Source organism: Saccopteryx leptura, chromosome 11 (assembly GCF_036850995.1).
Source record: "Saccopteryx leptura isolate mSacLep1 chromosome 11, mSacLep1_pri_phased_curated, whole genome shotgun sequence".
Taxonomy (NCBI): domain Eukaryota; kingdom Metazoa; phylum Chordata; class Mammalia; order Chiroptera; family Emballonuridae; genus Saccopteryx; species Saccopteryx leptura.
Window position 1 is genome coordinate 57,694,031 of NC_089513.1, and position 22,502 is coordinate 57,716,532.

Below are 22,502 nucleotides of genomic sequence, written 5' to 3' on the forward strand. Positions count from 1 at the left end.
AGTAGTTTAAAATGTGTTGATAGTCAACCATTTGTGGCAAAATGGGCAGATTGGAGTTTTCTCCTTTATTCTCACATGTATGGTAGAGTTGTTAATCAGCTGCTCATCAAAATGCAAATCATTGAGATTAAAGAAGCAGCAAAGGGTGTAAAATAATATACAAATTGAATGATTAATTTGACCATATAACTAATTCAATTGAAAGATTGCACTTCATATGTGTGTGTGTGTATCATACCTGTTCATTTATTTTTACATTAATTTTTTTCTTTTCTGTAACTGGTTCTTTGCCTATATGCATTTTCTGCTAATATTCTCTCTGTCTTCAATCTCTCATTCCAGTTCCAAATCTTTGTTAGAAAATAATTTATAACTCAGAAACTTTAAATATAGGATAAAATAATTGCTCCTGCTAGGACTTGAATAAAGTGCCTTTTAAACGTCTTGCATTTGAAATGTACCTCTTTTCCTGTCATTGCACTAGGCAGATCTGCTTGTTTTACAGTTTTAAATGACTGGTTATTCTTATTTATTTAAATAAAAGAAAGCCTTTATAATAGTTGTCATTGATTTCTGTGTTCTGGCTTTTTTAAAAATTACAGTTTAAGACTTGTTTTAAAAACTATTTAAAATTGCATTTGAAGATGGGATTATCGCTTCTCATTGGCACTTTTTTTTTTTTTTTTTTTTTACAGAGGCAGAGATAGACAGGGACAGACAGGAACGGAGAGAGATGAGAAGCATCAATCATCAGTTTCTCGTTGCGCGTTGCGACTTCTTAGTTGTTCATTGATTGCTTTCTCACATGTGCCTTGACCGTGGGCCTTCAGCAGACCGAGTAACCCCCTGCTGGAGCCAGCGACCTTGGGTCCAAGCTGGTGAGCTCTTTGCTCAAGCCAGATGAGCCCGCACTCAAGCTGGCGACCTCCGGGTCTCGAACCTGGGTCCTTCCGCATCCCAGTCCGATGCTCTATCCACTGCGCCACCACCTGGTCAGGCTCATTGGCACATATTTTTAAGTTTATCCTGTCTCTAAATTAACAGGTATTTATTGTCTAATCTGTAAAAAAAAAATTTTTTTTTTTTTGCTTGCGAGAGAGAGATAGAGACAGGCAGACAGACAGACAGGAAGGGAGAGATGGGGTCGTGTCTATGAGCCTGGCCTCAAGCCGTAATAGCCCGCAATCAAACCGGGCGACCTCCTGGTTTTGAACCTGGGTTCTCGGTGTCCCAGGCTGATGCTTGATCTACTCTGCCACCTCCTGGTCAGGCTCTGCAATCTATCTTGAGGCTTTTTAATCAAGAGCAAAAATGACTGTAATCTTTTTTTCCATCTCTTTTAAAATATTGTTTAGTATTTATTTAATACAGGCAGATCTGGATCACCTGTTTGGATTCTTTGTTTTGTAATTTTGTGTTGCTTGGGTGTGGAACCAAAGCTTAAAAACTTTGTATCTAGAATATTTGATACAGTGGTCTTAATAAATACTTAACAAACATGGGAGTGAATGAGTTAAACCTAATTGAGATGAATGAAGCAAGAGCATTGTTGTCATTGGACGGATGTACTGTCTTCAGATAGAGATTTTTGCAGCTGGCTCAGTAAAGTGAGTTTGAAGATTGGCACTGGTTTGCAGACCATTGGAAAATCCTGATCTTTTCAGTAATGTACTAGCCAACTATAAGAATATAATTGTGGACTTTTCATAAATTGAAACTTTCAAAATACTTTTATTTGATAGAAATAAGACATGCTCATATAGAAATTTTGTGAAATATGGTAAAGAATAAGGAAAATAAGTCTATCACTTGAGGAAAGGTACTGTTAGTCATTTAGTATGTTTATGTACACAGGCTTTAATATGTACTCTAAATAAAATTGAGGTTATATATACATTTAATTTTAAATTCTGCTATGTGTATGTGTGACAATCCGATTAAATTTTTCCTGTTTTTGGTTTTTGAACCCTACAGGCCCCTTCACAGATGTAGTCACTACAAATCTTAAATTGCGAAATCCATCGGATAGAAAAGTATGTTTCAAAGTGAAGACTACAGCACCTCGTCGGTACTGTGTGAGGCCCAACAGTGGAATTATTGACCCAGGGTCGACTGTGACTGTTTCAGGTAGCACATCATATCTAGAATTTGTGCAGTTTAGAATTTTGACAGTTTATGATTACCGTATTCCCTCATGTATAAGACCCACCCTTTCCCAAAAATTTGGGGTCTAAAAACTGGGGTCTAAAAACTAGTGGTAGTAGATTTTTTTTTTTTACTTGTATTTCTCACTTTTTCGTGCTGTTTTTGCTCTCATTGTTGAAGACAGTGATGAGTTGTATGAATTTTATGATGAATAAAACTTGAGTTTAATAACTTTATGTAATACATTTTTTTCAAATTTCGGGCCCCAAAATTAAGGTGTGTCTTGTACATGGGAGCATCTTATACATGGGGAAATACGGTATTTTAAATTTGGTTTTAATTAATAGGGTTTTATCTGGTGGGAAAGTCTTGAAGTTATTCTGGCTTAGCCTTTAATGATGTCCTGTTCTCTTGCTAATATATATGCAAACTGTTGCAGAAAATTTCTCACCCTATCCGTAATGCAGGGGTCTCAAACTCAACTCAGCATGTGGGCCACAGAGCAAGATCACAGCCGTTTGGCGGCCGCGCTAGGTCTACAAAAGGCAACTGTTACGCAACACTTTTCTCACTGCAGTTGAAAACAAAAAAAAATCAGTACAAAATTGTTCGGCACCGCGGGCTGCGAGTTTGAGACCCCTGCCGTAATGGGGATACTAAATGGGAATTTTATGTGTTCAACTTATAAGCAATTGTCAATTTAAAATTTTGTATTTTTAGTTTATATCTTTATTTCTACAGCTCACTACCATATTCTCTGCCCTTATTTTATCTTTGAAATATTATATCATTTTTGTGATTGAGCATTCTTACTCAGATCTCTAGCTACTGTTACATTTTACATGCAGCTATAGAAGTATTCCAAACATTGCTTAAAATATATAATGCCTCTTTTTGCCGATTATATCAAATTATATTGGGTATTTCTGCTTTTCACTGTAAATAATGCCCTGCACCTTGTTTTTCTTACTCCTTTTGTGTTTACTTATAGTCCAAGGAGTATACTTGATTCTTTCCACACATGAATGGCTCACTTTTGCTGTGAAATCTGTGCTGATGGCATAATTAATGCCTTTCTTTCCTCAGACTTCCCAAGACAGTACTTTCTCATAATATCATCTAATAAAGCTGAGAAATAGGAATCAAGTCTGAGAATGTATCTTATGTTACTTATGGGAGAACCTTTCAGGCCTCACAAGAGACTGTGTGCTCTTACTTTCTAGCAGTAGTTCTCAACTCTCACTGTGTGTCGTAACACGGAGCAGGTAACACACACGAACCCTTCCAGATCAGAGTCTGGGACATGGCCTAGACATGAGTACTTTAAAACAAAACAAAAGAAAACGTGTACCTTAAAACAAAACGATGCCTGGGTGTTCCTGATAAGTATTTCTGAGATATAATAATTCTATATCAGTTTTCTGTTTTTCAAGGCCACATTGGTTAAAAATAGCAAATTATATAAAGAGTGAGAGCCTAGAGCAAACCCATTTGAGAGTTATTTAGAAGCAGGACCTAACTACAAAGATAATAGAGGACAGACCATAGTCAGAATTCTTGATAACCCTAAATCCTCTGTTAGTAGCTCTAGTCAAAAACTTAGAACAAGGAGGCCCTAGAAAAGATGTTCTTAGTGAGTTTTGTATTAAGATGGCCTGGGAGGAATGCTTTCACAGTTGATTGCCCAAGTCTTCAGTTCCTGGGGAAAACTGGGTGGGAGACAAGAAGATAAAGCAATGTACTTGAATTCTGGAAGTTACTCTGTAAATCTTCAAGCCCTTGGCTAAATTGGGAGGAAATAGAATTATTTTTAATCATATGGTTAGAAATACCGTATTCCCCATGTATAAGATGTACCTTTTTTGGGAAAAATTTGGGGTCTGAAAACTGGGTGTATCTTATACAGTGGTTGTGGCATTTCAAATGCCACAGATGGAACTGAGGACAAAGCAATATATGAAGACAGTGATTTGTCATCAGACACAGATGAGGACAAGCTAATGGATGGGAGTTTTGACAGTGATGAGGAGTTGTATGAATTTAAGATGAATAAAACTTGAGTTCAATAACTTTATGTGATACTTTTTTTTTTCAAATTTTGGGCCCCAAAATTAAGGTGTGTCTTATACATGAAGCGTCTTATATATATACATGGGGAAATACAGTAGTTTTTGGTACAATTATATCCCTAGGAATTCATGAAACTATTCAGTGACTTATTTTTATGGGTCTAGATTGCCGAAGTTTTACTATCTTCATGTTTCTTAGAAATATGTGTACTTTTCAAAGCACTTTTTCCCACATAAGCCCTTGTATTAAGCACCTGACTTATTAAAAATTCCAGACATACTAATTATTATTTGCATACTATGCTCTCAGATCCCTCTCATCTCATTAGAACCTAGCTCTTCCAATTTTTGTGTAGTGCCTTTCCATATGGAGAGGCACTCAAACTACACCTCTTCCAGTAGCTTTCTCTGATTGACTCTCTGTACTTACATGCTATTCCCCCCGTTAGCACTTTGTATGTATTTTTTCAGATTGTTTTCCTCTTGTTTTTTATAACTTAGAATGTAACTGTCAAAGCCATAGTCATGTTTGAAGTTTTCTTTTTATCTAGTTCCTAGTGATTAGCTTGTGTGATTACTCTGTGAAGAGTATTAATGGGATTTTATTATGCTTTATTTGGATCCTGGGTGTTTATCCTGTGTATTTTCTGCTGCTATGTATTTGGCTTTTTTAAATATATTTTTATCCATGATGGAAGTTGATGGACTTTTCAGATATGTCTTAGAAATAAAATTTTCATATATAATTGATATTTCTCATGTTTGCTTAATTGCATTTATCTTTGTGAAAATGTTGACATGCATATATATCTTAGAAATCTAAGTATTAGCAGGGGGATAATTTTCACAATATTGCATAAGACTTTTATATAATTGCTGATTCATTCATTATTAGATTTATATTATATAATTTAGCATGATTTATAATTTAGCATTGTGGTCTCCTAAAAACCTCTTTTATAGGCTATTGACAATCAAATACTTAGAAAAAATTGGAATACAATTCTTTGTATGCTAGAAAAAATTCTAGGAATTATGAAACCATATGATTTCCTTGTATACAGGGGGTTGGCAAAAGTAGGTTTACAGTTCTGAGTCTAAAACACAGTTTATTTTTATATTACAACTGTAGACTTGCTTTTGCCCACCTCAGTACTTTGTTTTTTTTTGGAACCAAGTTTAAACAAATTGTTAAACTCCTCTTAAATGGGTATTTATTTAAAACCTATTTAAAAAAAATTACTTATGTTAGAATACTAATATATGGCAGTGAGTTTTTAAGTTACTTAGAATTTCTCCTTTAAATAACTCAGTTGTCTAATTTTAAGATATATTATTTCTACTAAAATGAAGCCTAATTTTATAACTAGCTTTAATAGAAAATATACTAGATATAGTCCAAGCTTGCAGCCATGAACATAATCTTTTTTTTCCTTTTTTTTTTTTTAAGTTCTGAAGCTGGAAACGGGGAGAGACAGTCAGACAGACTCCCGCATGCGCCCAACCGGGATCCACCCGGCACGCCCACCAGGGGCGATGCTCTGCCCACCAGGGGGCGATGCTCTGCCCCTCCAGGGCGTCGCTCTGCCGAGATCAGAGCCACTCTAGCGCCCGGGCCATCTTTGCTCCAATGGATGGAGCCTTGGCTGCGGGAGGGGAAGAGAGAGACAGAGAGGAAGGAAGGGGGGGGTGGAGAAGCAAATGGGCGCTTCTTCTATGTGCCCTGGCCGGAATCGAACCCGGGTCCCCCGCATGCCAGGCCGACGCTCTACCGCTGAGCCAACCGGCCAGGGCCCCATGAACATAATCTTGACAAACTTGAAAACTTGCCTAAACATAAGTTTAGAGGGGACAGTCATAGATAGATACTTATTTTTTTATTAGCCAGTTGTTTATTTTGTAGGTTAAAGACTTGGCAAATCAGAAAGGTGAAAAATTTAGAAATAATTGGAAAATGTAAAGTTTATTTTGAATCTTTAAAGTTAATAATCCAGTGGTTTGATATTTTGAACCCTTCCTAGTTTTTTAAAAATTTGCATACTAGTGAATCAGATAATAGGAATACAAAGCAAACAAATGCAGAAGATGCTATAATGTGTCCTTTTTTCTTATTTAGTAATGCTACAACCTTTTGACTATGATCCCAATGAAAAGAGTAAACACAAGTTTATGGTACAGACAATTTTTGCTCCACCAAACATTTCAGATATGGAAGCTGTGGTAAGTACAGAAATTGAACAGAATTTATTTTGGGAAATACTGTTCAAACTGTGGGTTTTGTTTATTTCTCAATTGAGAAGCCTAATTTTAAAAAATCCATAAATCTGTTTATTATAGAAAATCCTGACTGCAAGAATGAAAGAATTTTGAAATAGTATTTCTTAAAAACAATTTAGAAATGCTACTAAGAAGAAAATTCTATAATCTCTATAGAAATGTTAATGTGATTTTAACAGATGGTGATAGTAGCTTGTTTTAGGATTATATAGAAAGTTCTGGGGTATTGCCAGGTAACTATGGCAGGGTGATCAATACAGAGTGCAGTGAAGTGTTGCATCTTGGATGAGCCAAAGATGGCATTCTTGCTCCAAGCAGCTACACAAATCCTTTAGTTGTCCCCTTGAAATGAACCTGTTTGTCGTGATCACGTCTCTTTCCTGTCTCACATTTGGTTTTGTTTGTTTTTAGTGGAAAGAGGCAAAACCCGATGAATTAATGGATTCTAAATTGAGATGTGTTTTTGAAATGCCCAATGAAAATGATAAATTGGTAAGTAGGAAAATCTAAGAAAGTTGAAAGCTGTTTGTTAATAAGTTCTTAGTTATTTTTGTGGGGGGTGTGATAATGGCTGTTGCACTTTATAATGCTTAGTGCTTAGTTGAAGAAAATACTTGATATGCTCTTCATTTACTAACATTTGTTTGTCCAAGAAGAAAAATACTTTTAGATAGAAGCTGCATGATGAAGAAGAATCATTTAATTCTACAAAATTTTTGTCACTTAAACTTTTTGAAGTTTTTTTAGAATGAGACATTTGTGTATGTAGATATAATTAAATATCAGACATAAGCCACTGTTTGGCATTATATATTAGTAATCTGAGGATAAAAGGTTTAATTTACATAGATAAACAGTTTATTCCAAGTTTGGCTATTTCTGGGTATTTTGTTCAGCCTTGATTTTGATAAAAATTCACCTGATTTAATTCTTTTTTTTTATTAAAACTTGTTTATTGTAAGATAATCTAGAAGTATCTTGCTATCTTTACTCTGTTTTTATTTTATAGTAAATAACTTTTATGTTGCTTTTTGATTAGTTTGAGGTAAATATGATTTGGAGACAGAGTTAGATGTGTGTAGTTTAGAAAGTAGTCTTTGAATGTGTAGAATGAGTTGTGCTCACTTTCGGGTTATCCTCTGAAATGAAAATTTGAATCTTTCTGTGGTTGTAGGGGGAACTTGAAAGGCAAGCAGGATATTTTTGGAGGGTGACTTACCATATTCCCCATGTATAAGATGTACCTTTTTTCAAAAAATTTGGGGCCTAAAAACTGGGTGCGTTTTATACAGTGGTTGTCGAAGTGTGGCCTTTCAATGCCATAGATGGAACTGAGGATGAGGCAGTATATGAAGACAGTGATGCGTCATCAGATGCAGATGAGGACAAGCTAATGGATGGGAGTTTTGACAGTGATGAGGAGCTGTATGAATTTTATGATGAATAAAACTTGAGTTCAGTGTCTTTATGTAATACTTTTTTTTTTTCTTCAAATTTTGGACCCCCAAATTAAGGTGCGTCTTATACATGGGAGTGCCTTATACATTGGGAAATATGGTAATATATGAAATAAGAGGAAGAAATAGAATTGTTTGTCACAATTCGGTTATAATCTGACATGACTGTTGCCTTGATCTGGAAACTTTTTGCCCTGTTGAGAAGTACAAAGTTACACGGGCTCAATTATTGTGTTACTCTAAGGATAAGCTGAAATGAAAAACTCCCAGAATGGTAATTAGGTATTGACCAAATTATTTATAGTATTTTAGAATACCTTTTATTTTGAGATATTTATCCCAAACAAAAAGTGTAAAGGCCTATATTCTTACTGGAAAGTCTCAGCATGCTTATGCTTTACTTTGGAACTTAGTGTCTCTGCCTAGGCTGCCAGGAAGCCAAGCTTGCAAAGCTCTTATTATTAGAACCAAGAAAACATGACAGCACATTGTCTGGGTTGATTAATTTTATTTTATTTTTCCAGTTTTGAGATATAATTAACATACAACACTATATAAATGTAAGCATAATTACTTGTAAATATTGTGAAATGAGGGCCACAGTAAGCTTAGTTCCCATCTATTATCTTATACAAATACTAAAGGAAAAAGTGTTTTATTCGTTATGATGAGAACGCTTAGGATTTACAGTACTTCCTTAACAATTTTCAAATATACCAGATAGTATTGTGATAGTTATCATGTTGTACATGATATCCCTGATTCTTACTTATCTTATAATTGAAAGTTTGTATATCTTTTTACCACTGTCATCCCATTTCCTTGTCCCCATCTCCCACCTTTGGTAACCACAGAACTGATCTCTTTTTCTATGAGGTTATTTTTTATTAAAGAGTCCACATATAAGTGAGATGATATAGTATTTATTGGCTTTTCTCTGTCTTGACTTACTTCACTTAGCATAATGTGCTCAAAGTCCATCCATATTGTTGCTAATAGCAAGATTTATTTTTATGGCTGAATAGTATTCTGTCATTTTTTACCCATTTATCCTTCAACGACCACTTAGGTTATTTCCATGTCTTCACTATTATAGATAATGCTGTTATATAAACTTGGGGGTGCAAATATCTCTTTGATATAGTGTTTTTGTTTTCTTCAGATTCCAAAAAAGTAAAATTCAGTGGAGTAAGGTTTGACTTATTTTAAAAACACATTTGGATATTTTCTTAATATGTATGTCATTTTCTTACCACTCATTTAATAAATTTAGCTGTCTTTCATCTGGGGTTCTTTTATGCTCTGGATAGCACAGTTTGAGATTATAGTCTGAAAGTGGCTGGAAGCCAAGTGTTTGATATTGCTGGTCAAGAGTAGTTCTCACTGCTTTGGGAAACAAAACCAGCAGTTGATGGAAATGAGATGGCTATGATGGTTGAACCTAGCCATTTTACCTTATCATAGAGTGTAGTAGGTGTATCTACATATAGGTATAGCCTAAAGCAGGGGTCCCCAAACTACGGCCTGCGGGCCGCATGCGGCCCCTTGAGGCCATTTATCCGGCCCCGCCGCAATTCCAGAAGGGGCACCTCTTTCATTGGTGGTCAGTGAGAGGAGCACATTGACCATCTCATTAGCCAAAAGCAGGCCCATAGTTCCCATTGAAATACTGGTCAGTTTGTTGATTTAAATTTACTTGTTCTTTATTTTAAATATTGTATTTGTTCCCGTTTTTTTTTTTTTTTTTTACTTTAAAATAAGATATGTGCAGTGTGCATAGGGATTTGTTCATAGTTTTTTTTTATAGTCCGGCCCTCCAACGGTCTGAGGGACAGTGAACTGGCCCCCTGTGTAAACAGTTTGGGGACCCCTGGCCTATAGTAATCCAAGAAGCAGTTTTGGATCTGGTAAAAGGGCTAAACCAAATACTGACTATTCCCCAGAGTTCCACATCATGGAACATGAGCAGAAGTAGTTTGGCCCTGGAATATTTTTAGGCCAGGTGTTCTTAGTAACCTGAAATTTGTCCAGTAATTTCAAAGTACTCCAGGGAGTATCTGATTTTGAGCCTCGATGAACTAGCTGTAGAATGTGTTTGTACTAACTGAACTACTTAGCTGAAGATAATTTTTTTAACATTTTATTTTGAAAAACTTCAAACACTTGGAAACATAAACAGTACAATGAACCCCTGTGAGCCTGTGACCAACTTTAACAATGACCAGTTTATAGTTAATCTTTCATCTAAATCTTGCTACTTTCCGTCTCACATTGTTTTAAGATATGATATAACTACATCTATAACTTTCATTGTGTATCATTCAAATATAATGACTTTAAGAAAAGGGTAAAAAGTTTTATGATAATACTACCGTTAATCCTTTAAGCTTAATATATTATTAATATCAAACAATCCAGGCAGCATTCAAATTAATCTTACAACTGTTTGTAAAATTTGTTTTGGTTTGTCCACATACTACTATTGGCTGACATGTTTCTTAAATTTCTTAATCTGTAAATTTAATCTGTTTTTCCTCTTGCGTATTGGAAACTGTATTTGTCCTATGGACTTCTCCCAACAGACTAGACTTTGCTGATTGAATCCTTGTGGTGTCATTTAACTGTCTTTGTGTTTCCTATAATTGGATCTAAAGGTTTAAGATTTATATTTGCTTGTGGCAAAAGGCAAGACTGCTTCGTAAGTAGTGATATTTCTGTTAAGGAGGCTCTTAATGTCTTTTTTGTGTTTGTGAACTTAGCAGGCATTAGTGTGCAATGTGTAGGTGGCTGGTTCTCAGCCCTGGGTGATTTGCCCCCAGGGGCCATTTGTTAATATTTGGAGACATTTTGTTTGTCACAACTATGGGGGTGGAGTGCTGTAGGCATCCAGATGGGAGAGGCCACAGATGCTGCTAAATGTCCTAATGATGCATAGATGGCCCCCACACAAAGAATTATCAGGCCCAAAATGTCAAGAGTTGAAATTTAAAAAAATATGGTTTAGGTCAATTAATTCATTTAAGATTGCATAATGGTAGCATTCTTAATAGAGGACTTGGATAAAGAGAAACTTGTGCCCATCTAATATTTGGTTATTTGCTCAGTGGTAGAGTTTATAAAGGCAAGTGAAATGGCTAAGTCTTTCTCTACTTAAAACACTTTCAGAAAGTAAGTTGGTCATAAGTGTCCCTCTGATATGATGTACAGTTAGTCAACCTCCCTTCCTCTCTCTCTCTCCCTTCTCTTTTTCTGTATTGTTATAAACTCAGGGACTTAAACATTTGTGTTGCAGCTCCTTGCAGTTATTATTATTGCTCAAATTGTTAGTAGGAACCTCATCTCATCAAATGGACTCCTGAGTTCTTTTACCTTAGTAGTCTTTGGTAATTTTCTTGATGTCTACTATGACAAGATATTTTCAGACCTAGACCTAGACCCGGAATCAGCATTTCTTCAAGAAGCTCTGGCTCCTTTCAGTGGGAGATGGTATTTCAAGACTCTAATTTGGGCACTGGGATAAGACAATGATTTCTCAGAATTTCTGTTGAACCATTCTTTTGGCCAACATTAGAATGAAGGTCTGATTGTCATTTGAAGCTTCTTCAAATGGTAAAACTTTAATGACAAAATCATGTCAGCATCATACAGGATGTGTGTCCTTTTACTTCGTGTGGTAGTGATACATTTTATGGTTGGGATATATGTTCTTAAAGATCTTGGATAATTCAAACTGTCTAAAATTCATCACTGGCCCTGAAAAGAATGGGAAGGAACTCTGATAACCAGCTGTAGCGCTATTCAGATACATTAACTCATGTGGCTTGTTAGCTTTGCTATTGTGATTCTTGATGGATATTTTTAAGTATTTGGACTTTACATTTCAAGTTTTGCATATGAAACTTGTATTTCAGTATATTAGTATTTCACATTTACATAATTCAAATGTACAAAAAAATAAATCTATTCTGTGCACAGCCTAAGAGGTGGCTTTAATTGATTCATGTTCATGTTAAAAAGAAGGGCTGTAGCACAACTGTGTTTCTATAAGGCAGTCACTATTTCCTAAAGTGTATTGGGTTGGAAAAATGCTCCAAATACTATGTGTTCCGTGAATAGTCACGTTGCATATTTGCACATTGTAGGCCCTGAATGAGGACAAGACTGTTTAGCCCAGTATTTCTTTTATTTAATGCAATTTACTTTCGAGGAATATATAGTGTTCTGTAAAATCACTTTTGGAAACCACTGATTATTACTGCTTAAATTCATTCGTGTGCTGCTGCTACCTTGTAGACTGTACAAGAAATCTTAATTACTGAGAGATGTGTTTAAATTGGGTTCAACTTGGCATAAACCTAGTTCTGAGTTGTTCATTTTGTGACTTTGTCAGGTCATCAGTTTAATGTTGCAACTCATTTTTAGAAAATATGAAACCTTAACATTGCCAAATCTGGAGTTTATAATAGTATGAAATATATGATAAAGTTTTTCTTTGTTTATTATATTAAGAATGAAATTTTTTATATGTATACAAATACATATAAAACATCTTTTATAATTATTCATGTGGTAATTAGACTGTTAATAATTGTATATTACCATTTACAATTCAGTATTTATAGTTGAAGTTAATAAAACTGCTAAAAACGGAATATCTTTGACATACTGGTTTCTTTCGAGCATCCAGCTAGAAATTTAGTTAGAAATCATCTATCATTTAAAAAAAAATTTTTTTTTATTTAGACAGTTTTAATTACCGGGGTGACACTGTTTAATTAGGGTACATAGATTCAGAGAAAACATCTCCAGGTCATTTTGACATTTGATTATGTTGCATACTCATCACCCAAAGTCAAATTTCTTCCGTCACCTTCTGTTTGGTTTTCTTTGTGCCCTTCCCCTCCCCCTAACCCCTCCTTTTCTTCCCTTCCTATCCCCCCTCCCTTTCTTCCCTTCCCTTCCTCCTGGTAACCACCACACTCTTGTTTATGAGTATCATTTTTGTGTTCCACCTATGTATGGAATCATACAGTTCTTAGTTTTTTCTGATTTACTTATTTTACTCAGTATAATGTTATCAAGGTCCATCCATGTTGTAAATCAGTGGTAGTCCACCTGGTCCCTACCGTCCACTAGTGGGCATTCCAGCTTTCATGGTGGGCGGAAGCAGAGCAACCAAAGTATAAATAAAAAGATAGATTTAACTATAGTAAGTTGTTTTATAAAGATTTATTCTGCCAAACTTAGTGAAAATTCGACATAAAGTACTTGGTAAGTAATTATTATTATATGCTTTAACTTTCTGTAACTCTGCTTTATCAATTTTATAAAGTAAAGGTACTTCCCTACTTTATAAATCACCATTACTGTGGAACTGGTGGGCAGTTAGAAAATTTTACTACTAACAGAGATACAAAAGTGGGTGGTAGGTATAAAAAGGTTGACTATCCCTGTTGTAAATGATCCGATGTCATCATTTCTTATGGCTGAGTAGTATTCCATACTATATATGTACTACATCTTGATCCAATCAGCTATTGAAGGGCTTTTTGGTTGTTTCCATGTCTTGGCCACTGTGAACAAGAAATCATCTATCATTTATCTAGCATAGATGAAATTACAAAATTATTTACTATCCTTGCTGACTCATGGTGGCGCGGTGGATAGAACATTGATTCAGAATGCCAAGGTCCCCAGTTCGAAACCCCAAGGTCTCCGACTTGAGTGTAGGCTTGCCAGCTTGAGCACGGGGTCTCAGACTTGAGTGTGGCATCATTGGCATGATCCCAAGGTTGCTGTCTTGAAGCCCAGGGTCACTGGCCGAGCAAGGTGTCATTGGCTTAGCTTGAGCCCTCCACTAAGTCAAGGCACAGCACAGAAGCAATCAATGTTAACTAATGTGAAGCAACTGTGAGTTGTTGCTTCTCACTCTCCTCCCTCCCTCTCTTTCTTTCTGTCACTCTCTCCCTCTCAAAAAAAAAATCAATAAATTGAAAAAATATTTCTATATTCTTTCTGTGTGTTTTTCTTCAATTTAGCCTGAAACTTGTCAGTTAGGAAATTAGGGCATTATTGAATAATGTTTTGTCTAGATAAAGTTTATTAATTTACTACATATAAATTGATAAAGTGCTATTATTGATAAAAGCTGAATTCTGACTTACACAAATTGATTAAATGTGATAATCTCTTATAGCAGAAAAATGCATTTCTAAATGTGTAAGATTAACAAAAATGTTAAAAATAGGTATCTTAGTTTATAGTATGATTGCTGTGTAGTGAATTATTTGATCATTTGACCTTTGTTGTTTCTTCAGTTTATTTTGCTAATATGTTGTAAAAAAGTATGTGTTTTAAAGCGAAATTTATTTTATTTTTTGAAAACCTCAGGTTTAATATACAAAAATCTCAGGATGGCATATTTAGTGTTCAGAGCAGTGGAGCAGTCCATATCAGTTAGTGGTCTCTTACACATTTATTTTAAAGAGTTACCAGAATTTATGATCTTTAGTAGTCAACTTAGAAAAATTTAGTTAGCATCCAAAATAGATAGATAGTAGCTATCATAATTGTTGATACTTTCTTTTTTAAGTTGATATAGAGAGCAGGTCTTAGACTTGTGATGCTGTTTATGTTAAAGCACCCTAATGCTCTCTCTCAAACCCCTTACTGTAGACCCTTGCCCGCCTTCCTACACACTCCCCCTTCCAAGAAGTAGAGAGGCCTTTAAGTACAATATGTAAGTATACCTGTTTGAGGATTAGATAGATCTTTTTAGGAATGCTATTCTTGGGCATTTACATGTTCTAAAAACAGTGAGAAAAGGGTATGTTACTATTTTATTGATTTATTCAGTTCTTTTAGGAACTTGATTCCAGTTATATAAATAAAATGAAGTTTTATTATCAATCTTGTAGGACAAGAAAGATGCCAGCTATACTAGAAATATAGTGCTTTGAGTTCATGTTTTTATTTTTATAGTTTAAAGAAGTCATTTTTTGGTGATAAAACAATTCTTATTTACTTGAACCTACAGAATATGGGCTTCCTTTTGGGAAATAGCTATCTAATTTGGATCATAGGTAGAGTGGCTTAGGAATTCAGAGATCCTTTTGTTTTAGAATAAAAGGAGGTACTATTGCTAATTATTCCTGAATAACAGGGTATTGGCTAATACGGCTTTTAAGCTCAGTAAAATGTGTGGTCTTCCTAGTGTTCGGGAATAGCAGGTCTCGACTGGATATAATTATATTTCAGTAAATTAATGACCCGTAGAGTTTATTTTAGTTGTGTTTGGTGCTAATATTGAGAGCCATTTAGTATGGTCCTTGGTTGTTGATAACCAAAGCACTATTTTATATTTTACAAAGTGAGGTTTCTGAGTTATTAGCACTTTTTAGTTACTGTCAACTCTATTAAATCTATTGCCCAGTTAGCAGTTTTGGTTTTTCCAGAGTGAATGTGTTTTTAGTTAACTCATTATTTATTGTGTTTATTAACTATTCAATTCTTTGTGTCCAGTTAAATAAAAAAAAATTTTTGAGGCTTCATTTGACATACTCCAAAATTTTGAACTATTGAATTTCATTTATGCCCTACATATAACATCTGTTAATGACCTATCTTCTAGGAAAAAATAATGTTTTGTCCTGATGAAGGATGAAGGGCTGTCAAGAACAGAGCACTCAGGGGTCTTATGTATAGACTTTAAATGATATAAATATACATTATTTTCTATTGAGAAAAAGAACAGATTTAAGACAGTGCGTTATTAAGTAATTCAGAGGTCTTTTTTTTGTTTTTTAAGCGAGAGAAGGGGAGATAGACTTCTACATGTACCCCAACCAGGATCCACTCAGCAATCCCTGTCTGGGGCCCATGCTCAAATCAGCTGAGCAATTTTTAGTGCCTGAAGCTGATGCACTTGGACCAGTTGAACCCCTGACTGTGAGGGGGAAGAGAGAAAGAAGGGGGAGAGAGAGTGGGGAGAGAAACAGATGGTTGCTTCTCTTTTGTGCACTGACTAGGAATTGAACTTGGGACATCCATACTCTGGGCCGATCGATGCTCAATCCATTGTAGTATTTTTATCTGTAATAAAGTAATTTGAGAAGATAGGAGAACTTTGGAGATAATGGTATACTAGAATGTTATATGTATTTTTAAATTTACTTATTGGTCCTGAGAAGGGTGTGTGTGTGTATGTGTGTTTTGGGAGGGGTGTTGTTGAGTACAAGAGAGGTTTATAAATTACTATAGTTTTTTAAACCTTATGGGGAAAAAAATTCATTTAACTTAAAAATTGTTCAGATTGATTATTACCATAGGTAAGAAGATAGGAATGAAGTCCTTGCTGTTTAGATATTGACAAATATTGATTAGTAACAAAAATTCAGAACCACAAAGTTAGAAAGTATTCATTTTAAAATAACATGAAGCTAGTATAAATTTAGTAAGGTTTATATATTTAATTGTGAATATAATACAAATTGATCATAGCTAATTTTGTATGGGAAATAACATAAGTTCAGAAATTTTGTACTTTTTGCTTTAATATAGCTATTACTTATTACTGTTATTTCTTATGTATAATACTTTTTTATAGAATAAAATGTGAATGTTTTAGAGCCTAATGATTTCTCTGTTAGTCATTCCCAGTAGCATGCAGGAGAACTCAGTTTGGTGCGAATCTGAGAATATGTTTCCCATGCCACCTCAGGGTATAACTCCACCAGGGACTGCTCCGGCTGTCACTTCAATAAACAGCATCAACAACACAGTTGCAACTCCTGCCAGTTACAATATGAAGAATGACCCCAGGGGACTCAATGTGTTCAAACAGGAGAAGCAGAAGGTTTGTTTTAGGGAGTTAAAAGACATAGGAGTCTACTAGTGTTACTGGTTATGTTAATGTACACTGCTCATAAAAATTAGGGAATATTTTATAGCTTCATATTAATTTTGAAATATCCCCTAATTTTTGTGAGCAATATAGTTTCTTAACACTCATGTGGCAGTGAGAGTGTGTTATATGAAGAAATAGAATTGAAATATTCAACTGTGTTTAAAATTACAGCACTACAATTCACTTAAAAATCATACACACAGATTATTTTCTGTTCTAAAAAAATCAAATTCAACGATAAAATATCAATATTGAGCAGAACAAATGTACGTTTGAATATTACTATGAAATTGCTGTAATTTTTCTTGTCATTGAAATTTTGTGAGCATACTCTAAAAGGGGATTTAGGAGCGTATCTGAATAGACTAGCAGGAAAAGCAGTCAAGGTAGGAGCTGACAAACACTGCTTTCCAGGCAAGTATGTGTGTGTATGTATATATATGTAAAAGATAAGTGAAATTACTATTTTATGTTTTGTTATTAAATACAAATAACAGTAACCCCTCTTTCACTATCATTGTTAGTTATTTACAATACCCAGGTTAGGAGAATTTATGCTATAAGCCTTTAAAGATCTTAGGTCATACTAGACTGGTGCTGGCACAGTGGATAGAGTGTCAACCTGGGATGCTGAGAACCCTGGTTCAAAACTCAGAGGTTGCTGGCTTGAGCGCAGGCTCACTAGGTTGAATGCGGGGTTGCTGCCTTGAGTGTGGGATCATAGACATGAGTCTGTGGTCACTGGCTTGAGCCTAAAGCTCATTGACTGAAAGCCCAAGGCCACTGGTTTGAACCCAAGGTCGCTGGCTTGAGCAAGGGGTCACTGGCTTGGCTGGAGCCCCCTGGTTAAGGCACGTATTAGAAGCAATCAGTGAACAACTAAAGTGACACAACTACGAGTTGATGCTTCTCGTTTCTCTCCCTGTATGTCTGTCTGTCTCGCTAAAAACAAAAACAAAAAAAACAACAACCCCCCCCCCACAAAGATCTTCTGTCATATTTGAATTTGTCAAAGTCTCTGTGTGTGTGTGTGTGTGTGTGTGTGTGTGTGTTGGTTTTTAGGTGATGTAACAGTTGTTCAATGATTTCCCTTTATCATTGTTTGCTTTTTGGAAACTTCAGGAATTTCACTGTTTGGATAGGTTATTTATATGTTGATTTGGCCTTGCAGAGACTATGTATATTAAGGCTTAAAAAATCTGTTCCTTTATGTAAATACATGTTTGGTTATTTATGATCCTGTAGTAACAGTAAATTGGTTATTGAAGAGTGAAAATAAATCTTCAGTAACCTTATCATTTAAATACTATCTTTTCCAGGGTAAGGCCTTAATTATGCCCCTGAACAATTGCATTCCATAGCTCTGGGCTTTAGTCTTTATATATCTACATCCCTTACTCTTAATAGTCACACGAATATAATCTTGCCCTGGCCGATAGCTCTGTTTGTTAGAGCATCGACCCAGTATGCAAGGGTTGTGGGCTCAGTCCCAGTCAGGGTGCATATGTGAACAGATTGATGTTTCTATCTTTCTCCCTTTATCTCTCTCTAAAACCAACCAATAAATTAAAAACAAAAAAGGATGTAATCCCATGTTTACATTCTTTAGTTCCTTTGTCCTTTCCAAGACTTCATGGCAAAAATCTACTTTGCCTTATATTTGACCTTTCCCTAGTTCCAATCTCTAGCACTCTCTTTGTCTAATTATCCCCAATAGGAATTACTTGGAATATTGGAATGGAAATTTTGAAGGTTGTTTAAAAAGCATACAGACGTAAATTCAACTCACAGATGGAGAGGGATTACTGCAGATAGGCTAAATAAGAAACAGTGGGAACAGTACAAACATAGAGTAAATTTTTTAAATTGATACATGACTTTGACCTTTTAGTTTATTCTAAGTTACAGTGTTAAATATAATGTTAATGTAATGTTACTATTCACCAATTTCCTAAGAGTCAGAGCATGTTGTTGAATCCCTCTAGTTTGCTTTTTTCATGGTTCTCAGAACAACCAGTCTCCACTTTCTGGACCAGTTTGAAGCAACTCTCAAGGAACAAGCTGTTTTCCTAGAGCCAAACCTCACTAATGGAGCCCCTGTGAATGGAAGCATATACTTAAAGTCACAGCAGCCTTAGTGCTTCCCATCAGGCTCTTCAGATTGTTACTACATGAATGACTCAGCCGCCCCTCGCCCTTTGCTTTTAACCCTCAACTAAGTTAGGTTATATATTCTTATACTTTTAATATACATAAATAAATTAGATTTCTTTGCATTTTCTATGTATGTTGACTGGTTTGTAGGGGCCCTAAATAGTACATGATATAACTGTATTCCATGTAACTTGTTTTTTTTTTCTTTTTTTTTTTTTTGAAGCTGGAAACAGGGAGAGACAGTCAGACAGACTCCCGCATGCGCCCGACCGGGATCCACCCGGCACGCCCACCAGGGGCGACGCTCTGCCCACCAGGGGGCGATGCTCTGCCCATCCTGGGCGTCGCCATGTTGCAACCAGAGCCACTCTAGCGCTTGAGGCAGAGGCCACAGAGCCATCCCCAGCGCCCGGGCCATCTTTGCTCCAATGGAGCCTTGGCTGCAGGAGGGGAACAGAGAGACAGAGAGGAAAACGCGGCGGAGGGGTGGAGAAGCAAATGGGCGCTTCTCCTGTGTGCCCTGGCCGGGAATCGAACCTGGTTCCTCCACACGCTAGGCCGACGCTCTACCGCTGAGCCAACCGGCCAGGGCTCCATGTAACTTGTTTCACGACTTCCTAGGCTCATTTTTGAAATGTTTAATCTTCACAGTATCTCTTGCGTTCCTAGTCTTAAACTTATGCTCCTCAAATTGGTTATGACACATCTCTTCCTCTGGTTATAAAAGCAATATGACAACATTAAGGAAAATTTCAATTAAAAAAAAGCTAATTCTGTCATGATAAGATAGTCATTGACATATTACTTAAATCCCGAAGAGTCGGAAACTATCAATTCTAATGTCTTAACAAACATGAAATCTTTAATTGTGGTAAAGCACAGAATAGAATATTTAATGACATGTTATGTCATTTAAAATAATAAAAAGATACATATAATTGAATAAAGAAAGATTAAAATGTTACATGTACACAGATTTTACAGCTTCTGAAAAAGTATTGGAAGATAACTAGTTGTGTTGGGTGGATGAAGTAATGGGAGGTAATTTTCTCTCCTCTCTTAATTCTGAATTTTATGGAATTGCAAGAGTTTATTTAAAAATAAAAATCAGTGTGGCCTGTGATGGCACAGTGGATGGAATGTTGTCGACCTGGAATGCAGAAGTCACTGGTTTGAAACCCTGGGCTTGCCTTGTTAAGGCACACATGACAATGAACAACTAAAGTGAAGCAACTATGTATTGATACTTCTTGCTCCCCATCCCCCTCATCTCTCTCTAAAAGCAATAAATAAAATCATTTAAAAAAATTAGAATAATCCAGTTGTGAATAGTTTGATAATTCCTCATTTTAATTTTTTTCTCTTCACTTACTGGCCTCATGTATCTCTTTTTAATTTTTTAGTCAGCTTTTTGGTTTGCATATGATATATTCTGTTCCAATTCTTAACCAGTACCATAATACTACTCAGTTGCCATATTGTTGACTATTGCCTTCTCTTTTATAGAGGAAGGTGACATGTCACCCTCATTTTTAGAAGTTGGACTTGTTCCAGGTTCAGATTTGAACACACTTGAAATGTAATTACTGTTAAGGAAAAGAATAGGAAAATATTGTTGGAGAGCAAAATATATCAGCAAAATATATCTCTATTATTTTTAATAATAGAGATGGGATTGGTTGGGGAAAGGGAGGGACAGGGTGAAGAATGAGAGCTAGCAAGAGAAAAACTCAGAGAAGAAAACTGAAGTAGCCTTCTTAAAAACCTTCCACACCTGTGGGGAAGAAAAATGGGAAAAGCCAGGTCAAATACTATATACAGTGTGTCCGTAAAGTCATGGTACACTTTTGACCGGTCACAGGAAAGCAACAAAAGACGATAGAAATGTGAAATCTGCACCAAATAAAAGGAAAACCCTCCCAGTTTCTGTAGGATGATGTGGCAGCATGTGCGCATGCGCAGATGATGACGTAACACCGTGTATACAGCGGAGCAGCCCATGGCCATGCCAGTCGAGATGTGGACGGTACAGAGGAAAGTTCAGTGTGTTCTGTGGCTCACTAAATTCGAATCTGTGACTAAAGTGCAATATGAATATCGGCGCATTTATAACAAAGCGCCACCACATAGGAATAACATTACTCGGTGGGATAAGCAGTTGAAGGAAACCGGCAGTTTGGTGGAGAAACCCGGTTCTGGTAGGCCATCATCAGTCAGTGACGAGTCTGTAGAGGCTATACGGGATAGCTACCTAAGGAGCCCTAAAAAATCTGTACAAGAGCCCACATCGAACTGCACTGAATAGGTATGAAACTGGGAGAGTTTTCCTTTTATTTGGTATAGATTTCACATTTCTGTTGTCTTTTGTTGCTTTCCTGTGACCAGTCAAAAGTGCACCATGACTTTACAGACACACTGTAGTGTTGTACACTAGAACCTAATATATTTTTACATGGATTAGGCATAATGATCAAATCACCTCCCTTTTATTAGAAGTTACTAGTTATGCCCTTTGAACAATTTATTTACACTTAATATATACTTAAGAGTTGGGATGATGTGATTGATAGGTTTGTGATTTATAATTAAAATCTCATTAATGGGTACTATGGAGTGCCATAAAGTTGATTTGAAAATATTTTTGTTAGACGTTTATATCTGATCACTTTTTGACCTTTTGGCTGAGATCATGTGTGGAAGTTTATATCTGAATAAAGCTGTTTATATAAAAAATATATATATATAGAATTTTATATTTGTAGAATTTTTAAATTTGTAGAATTTTTCCGAAGTGAGAAGCAGAGGAAGGCAGGCAGGCAGACTCCCGCATGTGCCTGACCAGGATCCACCTGGGCATGCCAACAAGGGGGTGATACTTGGCCCATCTGGGGTGTTGCTCTGCTGCAACCAGAGCCATTCTAGCACCTGAGGCAGAGGCCATGGAGCCATCCTCAGCGCCCAGGTCAACTTTGCTCCAGTGGAGCCTTCGCTGCTGGAGGGGAAGAGAGAGGAAGGAGAGGGGGAGGGGTAGCAAAGTAGATGGGTGCTTCTCCTGTGTGCCCTGGCCGGGAATTGTACCGGGATTTTCACATGCTGGGTGGACGCTCTACCGCTGGGCCAACCGGCCAGGGCCGCAATTTATATATTTTTTAATCTAAAACTAAATTTTTAGCAAGTAAAATTTTAATGAAAAAGATGGCTTGTTGCACTGATATTAAGTTGTGTGTGATGGGGTAAATGATGTTAGGATTGAAGGGTACTGAGGCACTCTTTAGGTTCAGAAGTACTTAGAGAATGCCTTAGGTATTTATCTTCATGCTTTTGCCACTAGTTTCAAATGGGTAAGTGTTGGTAATAACTCAGATTTTAGGGCGCATAGTTTGCAAAGTGACTGCTGTGATTCCATATTGACTTTCATGAATTAAAACAAACAGTGATGTTAGTGATTTGAAAAATCATTTATGTTTGAGTTTAAGGTCATGGAATTACTCCCCT

The 22,502-nt window shown here is 36.1% G+C and overlaps 1 protein-coding gene across 2 annotated transcripts in view; it reads left to right on the forward strand.

Annotated features, from left to right (window-relative positions):
• The window catches only part of VAPA (VAMP associated protein A), a 49,413-nt gene that overhangs the window by 21,127 nt on the left and 5,784 nt on the right, over positions 1–22,502 (forward strand). The window contains exons 2-5 of one of the 2 annotated variants that reach the window (XM_066352619.1): positions 1,975–2,127; positions 6,331–6,434; positions 6,903–6,983; positions 16,668–16,802. In XM_066352619.1, the coding sequence (XP_066208716.1) occupies positions 1,975–2,127; positions 6,331–6,434; positions 6,903–6,983; positions 16,668–16,802 (473 nt within the window). The remainder of the gene's footprint in view (positions 1–1,974; positions 2,128–6,330; positions 6,435–6,902; positions 6,984–16,667; positions 16,803–22,502) is intronic. The other variant, XM_066352620.1, reaches the window with a different exon arrangement.